General features: G+C 37.8%; 1 protein-coding gene across 1 annotated transcript; it reads right to left on the bottom strand.

Annotated features, from left to right (window-relative positions):
• Window positions 1–653: 653 nt before the first annotated feature.
• Window positions 654–13334, bottom strand: LOC132641948 (ISWI chromatin-remodeling complex ATPase CHR11). The gene is made up of 25 exons (XM_060359103.1): window positions 11941–13334; window positions 10396–10521; window positions 10199–10305; window positions 9048–9154; window positions 8235–8332; window positions 7946–8125; window positions 7634–7855; window positions 7088–7222; window positions 5762–6044; window positions 5583–5656; window positions 5257–5477; window positions 5085–5172; window positions 4893–4986; window positions 4609–4797; window positions 4494–4525; window positions 4322–4398; window positions 4143–4232; window positions 3902–3971; window positions 3761–3815; window positions 3590–3648; window positions 3346–3511; window positions 1621–1799; window positions 1323–1538; window positions 1146–1247; window positions 654–1049 (listed from the first exon to the last, which is right to left on the bottom strand). Exons 1-25 carry the CDS (start codon window positions 12124–12126, stop codon window positions 1032–1034), a joined length of 3174 nt encoding a protein of 1057 aa, XP_060215086.1. The 5' UTR covers window positions 12127–13334; the 3' UTR covers window positions 654–1031.
• Window positions 13335–13829: the final 495 nt, after the last annotated feature.

The raw sequence follows: 13829 nt of genomic DNA on the forward strand, positions 1-13829 counted from the left end.
GGTTATGGTAGCTTACTGGAATAATTTTGTACAAATTTTACTATTTGAAGATAGACAAGTAAGGGGGGAAATGAAAAGGAGCTAAAGAAATGTCTTCATTTCCTATAGAAAAATGCAACAAACAAAAGCCCTCATCATTTGCTTATCCTATTTCAGACAACACTCATTTCAATGATTTATTTTGACTTTGGCCAAAAGTGATTCTGACCCTTTTCTGATACGGAAGATATTGTAAGTAGTTGGATGAAAATACCTATTCCTTGTAGTGAATGAATAGGATTCTTTGACACTTAATTAGAGATTTTGAGTTCGGATACTGGGAGTGGAAGAAATCTTGATAGCTAGCTAGAGAACGCTTCACCCTCTAATGGGTCCCTTTCATGCAAGCTTCAAAACAGCAGCTATGGTCCCGCAAAAAGTGTAATATGCCTAATATTACTTCAGTCTCCGTACCTTACATTTTTGGCAGAGATGGGTGGATAGTCTCCTCTGATTGTCATTTCAGTCCTTGTAAATTTTTCACTTCATATGTGCTACCAAACCAGTGTGTTACCAGACCATTAAAAACAACTAGAATTTTTTTTGTTCTGGAAATAGTAGGCGTATATATAACACAAAAGCACACAGATTGTGCAAAAGTTACATCCCAAAAAGTAAAACAAAAAAACCAGTGTATCCCTGACTGTCTAAGTATTGCTTCTATGAACTCTAGCAGGGATTATAAACAACAAATTGTGAAGAATCTCTCAGTTAGGAATGTAGCAGTACAGCTCTGGGAGTTGGGACTAGCCCCAATGGACGACTAACAAATTACAAACTAAATACCTATCCTTCTTCCACCAGTCAGATAACATCCTGGACAGAAAATCTCAATGCCCTTCGAGTCAATAATTGCCAGGGAAAAGAGATGAGAGCATCAAATGATGTTCTGGATAAAATACCAGATGATTAGATCACTAAAAATAACCTTTCCTTCCATTTGGAGGTCCCAGCCAGTCAGCTTACCTCCTCATCTTTGTACTCATTTCTACTCACTTTCTCCTCTTTCCCTGGAAAAAGGAACAAATGATGGTTATACACAAATGTGGAACTCATAAACAGTACTGTAACCGGAATAAGAAGAAACTAAAAGAAGAAATACTTACTGAGCTGACATAGTCATCCATTGACAATTGCTTCCGCTTCTTCAGAGCAGAAGGGCTTTCAGCTGCCTGTCTAGCCAAAGTGCGCTTTGATGGGGTAGTGTTCTGTCGAAATAAAATAAAAAATTAACATCAATCTTATTTGCCTCCAAGAAATGAGTCAAGAGGTTGCTATTTAACCTTAGCGAGCTTCTTTTCTTTGCGTGCCTGCCTCTCCCTCTCATCAAATTCTTGATTTTCCCTCTCAATTAACCGAATAAGTGCATCGCATCTTCTGGCAAGTTCTTGAGTGGTACGAGACTTCACAAACCAATCAAACCGAAACAAGGGTGATGTGCGAAATGCAGCCTTCAGCTCATCCCAATTTCCATAGCCAAGCTTGTGAACCATACATATCTGTAGAATTAATCAAGATAACCATTAGACCTGGCAACGGATTAAATCCTAAAAGTTCACCCCACAATTTCAGTCCACTCACCATGAAACGATCACACTCCTCGTTATACAGCTTCCCTTTGTTCTGGCCATACTGGATCTTCAATTCCAACCATGGATTTTTGTATCGATCCAGTTTCTTACCAATTGCTTTCATAATCTCATCTCGCCGTGAAATTCTAGCCTCTCCTCTTTCAATGTTCTTAATAATCCTATCATAATCTGCAAGCATTATATCCATTAAACTAAACTACAATTCTCCAAACACGCTCAAAATGTAAGCAAATATTAACTCATAAATAATTATAATTATTTAAAAGCCTAGTTTTGCATCATCAATTAGCAGGGCATATTTGTACAAGGCTGCTCTATCTAATAAACTAAAGAAAATAAATATTACAAACAAACCTTTTAAATCCCCCACCCCCAAATCAAAATTACAGCTCTGTAGTCTCTGTCGTCCTAAACAGTGTTCCACAAATTCCAACTCTATAAAATGATAGAACAAAACAGTTGCATGCTCTATGTAATCCAAGTTCTCTTTTTCAATGGTGTTTGGATTGGATAACTTTTTCAAAAATCAAAACAAAACCAAGTTAGTTGGTTTCCAAATCATTTTTTGGATTTCGGAAACCAAAGATAACAAAAATAACCCGTTTCAAAGGAAACCTTGTCTTCCTCAACTGCCGACAAACTTATCAACACTATCACTTCGAACCCCCCTTTTAAAGAAAATTACCTTTTCATTATGACCAATATACTTTTCATCCATTCAATCATCTTATGCTATTGTCTCAAGGTGTAAAATTGCAATTTACCTTTTGGTTAGCTCTAGTTTTTATATTAGCACCAAGGGTGTGGCCTAGTGGTCAATGAAATACAAGGAGAATCATAAAGTCCCAGGTTCAAAACTCATCAGAGGCCAGAAACCACTAGGCGATTTCTTTCCATATGTCTAAGCCTTGGTGGGCAGAGTTACACGGTACCTGTGTTGGTGGGAGGTAGCAGGTATCCGGTGGAATAGTCGAGGTGCGTGCAAGTAGGTCCGGACACCGCCGTCACCCAAAAGGAAAATTCTGGTTATTATATTGCTACGGTACAATGCATTTTTTTAGTCTAATGCATGCAATTCATTAGAATTGCAACAATATTCATATTGGAGACGGAATTAATTTTGTGGCAGCCAGTGCTAGTTTTACAACACAAATTATAATATTATATGAAGCATTGTTAGCTTTCTGTTTGCCGAAAAATTACAATCCAAAACTTCATTCTGTTTCTAGAAAACTGCCATCACACACATCAATATTTCAAAAAAGATCTCCAAAACTCCAGAAACTCTTTTTTTTAAAAGGTACGATTTATTTTAAAAGTTACCGAGATGGTACAAAAGACTGCATCATAAGCAGTCAACACCTACAACATACACCAGAAACTGTTTTGAAAGAACAAAATCAGAAACTGTCCAAACGCCATTAGAAAACCAAAAAGTAGCACGTTCTCTCGCATGTTCCATATACTCGTAACACTAATCATCATCCAATCTTAACAAATATGTCATGTAAAATGTGGACATTGCTTTTATTCCCCTTTGATCCCCTTTTGTTGGAGCTATTGTTCTTTTGGTGACTCGAACCACGACCCTGGGGTTGTAGGTGGGGGGTGCTAATCATCTGAGCAACCCCTCTTGTCGTGGACATTGAATTTAAAAAGAAGGGTGTAGCCAATAGTTGTTCCTTTAATCACAAATTAACTCATCAACACTTACCATTTAGTTCTTTGTATCTTGCTTTGAAAACTTGCGCATATCTTTCAACCTCCTCCTCTGTTTTCCCTTCCATTTCAGCAGCAATACTTTTTAAGTCATTGCGACCATACTTCTCACAAGCCCTGATAAACGTATTGAAGTCTCTTCTACTCCACATTGAAAACCCCTAGATATCAAAACTTGTCAACCTCCAACTATGATAAAGGTAATTATAACCGCAGGATGAGTTAGTAGATACACTTACCTCTTCCAATAGTTGATCCTTTTCTTCCTGCTCTTCAGCAGTTAAAGGCTCTCCTGCATCTATATACATGAGACAAATTGAGAACATACTCAGAAGAGGCAGACCTTAATTTTTTCCCATATAGAAGTGGAAAAAAAAATTGAAGCTGCTTTAAATGGTTAAAAAAGATACCTTCAGGTTCTTCCACCTCTATACTGTCTTTAACCTGATTCTTCTGGTGTGTTTGCTGGAATAAGTAACAACTTTATAAGCCAACAAAAAAGCACATGAAAGGTAGCAGGGAAAACTTGAGATATCCAAAGCTTAACCAACCATAAGATAGCGCACTTCCTTCTCGTACAACTCACTCAGTCTCTGCGTATTGAAGAACTGAAAGTCGTGCCTACAAATGGTAAGGATAACCAGAACTGTGGTTAGGGAAAAATGTAATCAGGTTGCAAGATACATATGCTCGCAGAACCTTCATTTTGAAATGCTAATATATATGGCCCATCAGTATCAGGAGAGAACAAAAGTAGTACGCAAATTAAAAAAAGTGCAAACACGGACTTACAGCTGCGGCATCCGAGGAATCCGAGGCTCTTTAGGTCTTGCAGGGCCACTTTGACGCATGGTTTGCTTGAAGTATTCAGACTCTGAATAACTATAACGCAAAGGAGAGTCATGTTTTAACTGATCGTAAACTAAGTTTCAGTACATAAAAGGTAAAATTTAGCAACATAAGAAGCATACTTGCGCTTCCTTTCTCTTTTTGGAGGTTCTACCCAATTGTCGCTGACAATTTTCTTGAAATCCACCTTGTTTTCGTCCTTTATTGACACAACGCAAAGGCAAGTTAAATATACAGAAAAAGTAGCTACCAAGCAAGGAGTCACCAGAAAACTGAACAGGTAAGCAATGTTACCTTCTCATCATCAAAGTCGTACAATTCAGCAGCTGCACAAAGTCGGCAATCCATAGTTAAAGAAGCACAAAAATTACAAGAGCAAACAGAAATGATAAGGAAGCAAAGCGCATACTGTCATCCATCTTAAACTTGATAGCATCCTCTGTAAACTTCTTCATCTTGGCATCAAGTTCAGCTGTTGCCTCTTCTCCTTTAGCTATTATTCTATCTATATCCTCATCAGTAATGGTGCTATCTTTAGCACTGAAAACCATTTCAGCACCAAACCGCACCATTTGCAGTAGCTCATCCTTGTTAACAGCTGTATTATGCATCACATGATACTAACAGTCAGTGATTTCATATGCATCTCAAAAGTTATCAAGAGGAAGAATTTGTATGCAAAAATAACTTCACCTTTTTGCTCAGCTAGCCGCCCCTGCTGGATAACCAATGCATCAAGTGCAAGCTTCTTGTAAGCCCTTTCAATCACCTTTTCCTCAATGGTATACTGCATGAATAATTGAAAAGCATATTTCACCACATCACCACAAGATCCCAAAGCAGCATCTTTTCAGTACATTAGAACATTAGGGAAAGAAATCGAACCTCAGTGCAGAAGCGGAATACTTGGACTTCCTTCTTCTGGCCAATCCTATGGGCCCGGTCCTGAGCCTGCAAATCAACCTGTGGATTCCTGCAATTTCATTAATGCAAAGACGAGATTCAGATAGCATCTTGTTTTCTAGGTTGACAAACCTATAATGTAGAAGATCCTCACCAGTCACTATCATAAAGAATAACAATATCTGCTGTAGCAAGATTAATACCAAGACCACCAGCTCTGGTTGACAATAAGAAGGCAAATTTTTCACTCCCTGGTTTGTTAAAAGTTTCAATAGATGCATCACGATCCTCGCCACCAGTATTTCCATCAATCCGACAATATTGGTGACCTCGGTACAGCAAGTAGTCTTCAAGGATGTCCAATAGCCTAGTCATCTGAATTAGAAAATCAGAAGAACTGGTTAAATCCGAAAATGAATATCCAGAAAGCTGTTGAAACTTCGGATAGGTGCAAAAAACGAAATAATTAGCAGGTGAAACCTGTGAAAATATTAAAACCCTTGAGCCACGTTCCTTCAATTTAGGAAGCAACTTATCTAAAAGAACCATTTTCCCTGCATCAAGTCACGTGAATGATAAGGTATGTAAAAAGCTGCTGCCGAAAATGGCAATTAGACACTCCAACAACCCAGATGCATTCAAAGATATCAAAATATTACCCGCATTTTCTACGAGATGCTCTCCTGTTGTGTATGGAGGTCCTGGCTCAGCACCTTGGAAAAGATACGGATGATTACAGCATTTTCTTAGCTGCATTGCTATATTGAGAAGACGCTTGCGCTCCCCTCCAGAATTGACAACCTCAAGATCTTTCTGTAGCAGAGCCTTGTAGTACTGCTTCTGCATCTGGGACATACCAACCTTAAGAATTGTTTCTTTTTTGGGAGGCAGACCTTTCTCCACATCAGACTTCAGCCTCCTAAGAAGGAAAGGACGGAGGACCTGACCAAGCAGCCAAAGTTGAAAACTCAGTTTAGGTTTACAAGGCTTTTCCCTCAAAGTTCAAAGACAGAAAGATCATAGAGTAACTATTGTTCTCTGTTCATCCCAGTGTTTAGGATGGCGAGAGGTGAGGCATGGCGACAGCGGCTTGCCTCACGCCTCATGGCGCGGCGTGGCGTGCGAAAGGTGAGGCGAGAATTAACACAAAAAATTAAAATATTAAATATGCATATATAAATACCCAAAAACTCAAATACTCAACAAAATACTAGCAAATATTTCAATTGAAAAACTAAAGTAGATAGTTGATACTAAAGTCTACAAGTCTCCAACTACATAGTTTATATAACAATAAAAGGCAAAATTTCATATAACTTAAATAAATAACAATACTGAAATGGACAAAAAAAATTGCCGGAATCGGGTCACCGGACAGCTGCCGGAGAAGTCAGATCTGCCTGAAAAACTCTGCTGCAGGGGCTGCCGGAAAGAAAGAAGAAGGAAAGAGACACAGCTTACCTGAAAGTGGAAGATGGAAACGCAGCTCTGTTTTGTGAAAGTGACAGTGAAACACAGCTCTGTTTTGTTCTCTTTATTCTGTTTTATTTTAAGTCAGCCACCTTTTTTAAAAAAAAAAAATTAAAAGGCGTCGCCACAGCTCGCCATTCTCGCCATCATCTCGCCTTTTAGAAAACGCCACGCCTTCGCTGTTCCTGGCGATGAAGGCTTGCCTCGCCACGCCTCACGCCAAAAGGCGTAAGGCGAGCGCCTTCCTAAACACTGGTTCATCCCTTCAACCATAACCTTGTCCTATACTTTTTTTTTGGGTGAGGGGGAGGGGGCAGTGGCGGAGCCAGGATTTTCACTAAGGGATCCAAATATAAACAGCTAAACATACGAAGAAGTCAAGGGGATTCTACATCTACAATATATACATAAAAATAATTTTGTCCTCGTGTATAAAGTGTAATTATTCAACAAAGGGGATTCAGATGATACTGCTTGGTCCCAATTATAGAAACTACTACTAGAAAGCAACACACCTTATGAAGCTGCTGGACCACCTCCTGCTGGTCACTCTCACCAGAAATCTGGAACCACTCATCAAAAGTCTCAGCTGAGCTAAAGATCTCAGGCAGCAGAAAGTTCAGTAGTGCCCAGAGTTCATGAAGATTATTCTGTGTAATATCATATAATTCAAACATCAATTAGGCTGAAAGAGCAGACATAGAAATGCACATCAAAGACTATCAAGATAAAAAGCTCATTGACATTGCAGCAAAGATGCAAAAAATGGATCGGGAAGTAATTTATAAAAATAGTAAATAAAGCTTGACTAGCAGAAAATCAAGATGCAAACATATTAATCGGGTTATATTATCAGCATTAATTGGAAAATAGTTTCAGTATTCTTTGGTAGGAGCAGTATTTGAAATCTGAAAGGTTGGGGTAGCATTGTATCATATTAGTTTGAAAATTTTAGATAAGTAATTTGCATTCCCAGAAATTGGAGTAAAAGATGCAAAATAAAAAGGTCAAGTAAATCCAGAATTACAGCCTACATACAAGGAAAATAGTATAAGCATCACCTGAAGCGGTGTCCCCGTGATAAGTAATCTATAATTAGTGTTGTAGAGCCTCATTGTTTTTGAAAGAAGAGAATTTTCATTCTTGATCCTATGTGCCTCATCAATTATGATGTAACGCCAACTAAAGCGCCGTAAGGCGGACTTCTCTTTGATAACCATCTCAAAGCTTGTAACACAGACATCAAACTTCCCTGCAACAAGTAACTCCTCACGTATGTATCTCTGTAAATAAGAAAACATCAGAATAGTCTGAACAAGCAATACAATGTGCAAAAGAGGAAAGAAAAAGAGCCCATTTAAGTTGTTGCTTACCCTTTCATCAGGATTTCCAAGGAACTTAACAGCACGTAAAACAGGACAGAAACGTTTGATTTCGTTCATCCAATTGCCAAGCGTGGATTTTGGAGCAACAACCATGTGAGGACCAGTTATTCCTCTAAATTCGTGTAGGTATCCCAGCAAGGAGATGGTTTGCAACGTCTTACCAAGACCCTACGCAATAATAAGAAGATTAAATGGTGATACTTCTCCTTAAGGTCATAATTGCAAAATGTAGGAAGAATGGATCATCTCATTACAGTTGGCAGATGACCATACTAACCATTTCATCAGCAAGTATTCCATTTATTCCATTCTCATACAGTCGAATTAGCCAGTTCAAACCAGCAAGTTGATAATCCCTCATCTTCCCTTGAATACCTGACAAAATATTTATGATGTAATATTTGGATGCTTAAAGAAGAATGAAATGAAGGAATTAACAGAGAAAATTGTGCTGAGATAGAAGCATTTATCCAATGCATTTCAAACTTCAACTGTTTAATACGATGTTATTTTCCCAAATACGCTCATATTTACAGCTTTGAGCAGGGCTAGCATGCTTCAGATAAAAGAAGTATTGGAAAATTCATTAAGTGTGACCCCGCAAGCTTGGTTTTCTTTAGAATTCAGTTAGCTTGGTTTTCTTTAGAATTCAGTTTCCCAATCGATGCTCGATAACCCTAAGGTACATAGAGGACTTGATAAATCTCCACACCTCTAAGCCCCACTTATTTCCTCAGCCACCTTATATAGAATAACTGCTAACAAAAACAGCCTGAATGCTTCCTAGATAGCACTTGCAATGAGGACTACAGTTTCTGTTGTAGCCATCCATCACTTACTCACACGTTTAACTAAACACTATCACTTGTAACGAGAACTTGACTAAAGAGCCTTGAACAGAGCTACTAAAACTATAGACCTCACAGGATGATAAATTGAATAATTAACTTCTTTTTAAGTAGGACCTATGCCTGTGTATCTGATCTCAGCCTTCTCAAGATGGACCCTCCCAGTTTAGTAACAACTTCATAAAACACAGTTTAATAACAAGAACATATGAAAAATACACTTGCATCAAAATATATCTTACAGGAGGGTTGTGCCACTAGTCGTGTATTCCCAGAAAGTTCATCTTCTTCATCTTTGAGATACTCTTCATCTTCTTCCTCTTCAGTTACCTTTGAGGCATGACGACCCCTGGAGAAAGAAAAGGTCATCAAATTAGCCCATAACGAATCCATATACAGAAGTACCTCCGGTTAGTGGCAGAAATTTTCCCCTTTATATGACACGACATAAAGCATATTGTGTGAAGCACGTGTAGACAAATAATCATCTGAAATAACATGCTACCCTCCAAATTTAAAACCAAGTTGTATATGACTGTTACTTCAGGGCTTCAGTATATAACTTATCTTTTTATGTTAAGGAAAGTTTTTTATTCGATATTCACAGTACAACGCCAGGAAGTGCAGAACATGTAGAAAAAAGGAATCAAGCCCTCTATTTTAGATGAGGAGTCAATGAAGCCCGTCAATGAGTCAGCATCATGTACATCGAGAAAAGGAAACAACTTAACAAACAAGCAAACAAAATGAACGTCCCCACCAAATTACACAAATAGGAATGCACATTGTGTTGATTTCACGTTGTGAAAGCACTTGCACATAAACTCCCAGTAATAGGTAAAGAAGATGGCATTCTATTGTAAGGAAGAATCAAACAGATAGACCTAAAAGACTTAGAGCCTGTTTGGATGGGCTTAAAAAAAGCAGCTTATAAGATGTTTTATAAGCTGGAAACAGCTTATAAGCCAAAAAAAAAAAAAAAAAATGGTGTAGTCCAACTTATTTTTTTTGGCTTATAAGCTGTTTTCGGCTTATAAGCTGCTTTAGATAAGTTAAGCCAAATAAACTCAATTAATTTTTTGGGCTTATTTTAAGCACAAAATGGCTTTAAGCTGGCCAGCCAAACACTCAAAAAAGCTGAAAACAGCTTATAGGCAACTTATAAGCCAATCCAAACGGGCTCTTAATATCTTTTTCTTCTTGCTTGAACCTCAGTTCCATATCACTCACTCCATGCACCTTAACATAAACAATCGAATAACAAATAAATTCTAGCTGATTAGCCAAAAGGCATTGCCCGAAGTATTTAAGTTCTGTAAGTCTCCGGAATCACAATATCTGCCTGAGATTCAGAAAAACTAACAAATAAAGGCTCAAACAAAGTTTCTCATACCTTCCTCTTGTCTTCTTTTGAGCGGTGGACTGCTCACCTTTGGCAAAATGCGCAAATAACTCAGTTTGCTGCAAGAGATACTTCAATCGCCCCTGTCCCTTGGTATTCTGCCACATATACATCAGCATTCAGTACACCCTTTATGATTAATTAAAACGAAAGAAAAAGGCCACCAACAAGTATTGTCACTGAGATACCATGTCAGCCTCAATGGCAGCATTCTGTGAATCCAACATTTCTTGTATTTTCTGCTTCTTGATCCTCTGCATCTCTTTCAACCTGGCCTTTTCGCGCTTTGAAATTTCATTGGCTGCAACCTCTTCCTACAGGTAGTAAGTACAGCAGAACTTGTGACTTAACATGAAAGCTGCTAGAAGCATCAGTTAATCCGTCATATCCTGTTGTTTGAGAAACAATCTTCTATGTTGGATTTTTTATTGCTTTTTCTGTCAAATCGCCCATTATCCTACTACACACGTGGTTACCAGATACGAGACTCAAAATCTCGTGCTGAAGAGTGTGGAGGTTCGAGTCCTCTTCAAGGAATAATATTGAGAATTGAACATAGTTTTGGTTTGCTAAGTAATTTAATAAGGAAATTGCTCAGTGTTTCACTTTAATATGCCAGAAAATATGAGTTAAACCACGAGGAAGAGCTCCCATTCCAATAACGAAATCCATATTAACTTTACTTCCCCTTGATTTCAATAGCTCCTCCTAGAACGTAACGTGCACGCATACTTGAAAACATAACTTCAGTCTAAATGACTAAAAAAAGGCCACGTGTCAATTTCAAGCTAGTTAAATTCAGCTAATGTGAATCGTCACTATCCACTTCGCTTCGCTTGGACCTATTTCATTCCAATATTCAATAATTTAGGTTCTCTAATACTAGAGGTTCTCTACATTTTCCATTGATATACATACCTCTAACTAAGCTAAAAAGACTTCTAGCAATCACTGGACCAAATGTAAGCATACCAACATGGTAAGCATTAACTCCAACCGAATGCTAAACCCTAGCTTGGCCAATTTGGCCACACATTAACAAAATGAGACACGTTATAAGGCATTATTTCAGCACAACCACCAAAACCTGGGGGACAGATACCCTAATATTAGAATCACCATAACAACTCTAGCAAACACATGAGACCTGCCCCATTACTGCGTCGAACAACCAATTACTCATCAAATTCTCAGGAACCCTAGATAAAATTAACAATTAAGTTTTTTTTTTTTTTTTAATTTTGTTTTTCATAACAGCGGTGTCCAAACACACACTAATTCATCATCAGGTCCTATATAACCTTACCAAAGTTTAAACAGACCACAAATAGAAAGAATCTTAAGTAACTCAATAAGGAAATTTCTCAGTGTTTCACTGTAACATGCCAGACGAAATATGAATTAAACCGCGAATGGCGAAATCCATATTAACTGTAGTTCCACTAATTTCAAAAGCTCCTCCCAGAACGGGCACGCATGCTTGAAAACACAACTTCAATCTAAATGAGTAAAACCCCTAGCATGGCCGATTTGGCCAAGCATTAGCGAAATGAGACATGTTATAAGGCATTAATTTGGCAAAACCTGAGTACAGAAACCCTAGTATCAGAATAACCATAACAACACATGAGATCTGCCCCATTACTATATCGAACAACAATTAGGTACTTGCTTCTTTTCCTTTTCTCATAACAGTGGTGTCCGTTAAATAGAATGAATTCACATTAAATTACCTCATTATCCTCATCATCTTGGTCTGCCACATCGGCAGCACCGTCGTCATCCTCTTCATCGTCGTCCTCAGCAATCCTGGCAACAGCTTCAAGTTCCTCTTCATCTTCCACGTCATTAACCTGATCCTGTACTTGCTCCTCCTCGGAACTATCCGATGATGATCTGGCTCTCGACTGTTTCCCCATCGCTAGGGTTACTTGTTGTTAGGTTTGGGAATATTTACTTAGCTTGCTAGACGAAAAGAACAATAAGTAGTAGATGTTAAAATGTTTTTGTTAATATATGATGTAATGTGCCCATGAAATGAGAATTCCCGCCACTTGCTGGTATTTTTTGTTTTCACAAAATAGGATTATTTGAGATTAGTCGGTTATTATTTAGCTTCTCTACACTGGACGTTTTGCATAAATTGCTTTTGATTGATGATACACAAATGGAAGAATGTCGAAATTTTGGGCTTATTTTCTCAGAGTTTGGTCGAACTTGCAAAACTTTGTTATTATTTGAATTAGTTATTTGTTTTACTGGATGGGCAAATCTAGCGTGTATTGTTCAATTATTCACAAATTTTACATTGAATGATCAGAACTCCGTGTTGTCGAATTGGTCACAAGTTTTGCTGGATGGACGAATCATGCTTGCTTAGTTCAATTGTTCATTCTATCATTCCTTTTAAGGTTTAGTTTATTGCACAACATCTATCTATAATTTATAAAATGGTAAAGGTATTCAATTCAAGCTAGATCACTATTTTTTTCTCACTGAGAACAGTGGCGGATCCAGAATTTTCATTCAGGGTGTTCGAAAATCACTAAGCTAGCCTTTTCCATGTTGTTGAGGGTGTTCAAAACATATATATATAAACTTAGAAAATTTACCCTATATATATAGTGAAATTTTTTGTGAGGGTGTTTGGGTGAACACTCTGGCCTACCTTTAAATCCACCCCTGACTTAGAAGACCCATGGCCTACGGATAAGAAAACATACTTAGATGGGTGGGGTTTTGGAGCATATAGAAAGATCAATAGATAGACCAATTTGTGTTATTTGTGCTAATAAATTCAAAAGAGGGTTTTGGGCCTCAAGATCTTGTACATACAACTACTAGGATGATTAAAATTGTTCTATCAATAGATTATAGGGGTTGGAATATATGTTCTTGAAAGGATTAAACACTGTGAAATCTATCTTCCCTCTTGCTTGGGGAACCAACTTCAGGCCTTGGTTTTAGACGAAGCAACGTCGAAATAATTGTAAACGCAAGTGAAAAGGAAAGACAATAAAGGAAGAAGAAGAAATCGGAAAGAAGAAGAATAGTAAGATGCGGAAAGACGAAGAAGGAAGATGAAAGGGAGAAAGAGAAAGACGAAGAACGGTAAGATGCCGAAAGACGAAGAAGGAAGATGCAAATGGAGAAAGAGAAAGCAGTTGGTTATATTTGGAAAGTTTCTTAAAACACGGATAAATTAAAAAGATTTGCTTAAAAAAGAGACATGCAATGTCATTTCTTGATATGTTTACGGGTCAGGTCACGAGTACTAATTTGTAACGTGTTTTCATGTAATTGAGGAAAGAGCTAGAAATAGGGCTTAATTTACTGATAACGTTTTTAGGCTACTTTTTATGTTTTGTCCTTATATTGAAAAGTCTCTCAAACATAGCATATGCTCTTCACAACCAAAAGAATAGAACAATGTGACAACCCAATCTACATGTCATGATGGACGCTTAGAGAGCCTGCTCAACAAGCGAATTTACTTTAATAGTATCAAATAAGAACCCAAAGATATTTAAAAGCAGTTTATCAGCATAACGGAAGCCCCAGAATAATATAAAGTACAAAATGTACCCAAAAATCTTTAATACATAGTCAATGGGCATCTAAC

Source organism: Lycium barbarum, chromosome 1, assembly GCF_019175385.1.
Source record: "Lycium barbarum isolate Lr01 chromosome 1, ASM1917538v2, whole genome shotgun sequence".
NCBI classification, from domain to species: domain Eukaryota; kingdom Viridiplantae; phylum Streptophyta; class Magnoliopsida; order Solanales; family Solanaceae; genus Lycium; species Lycium barbarum.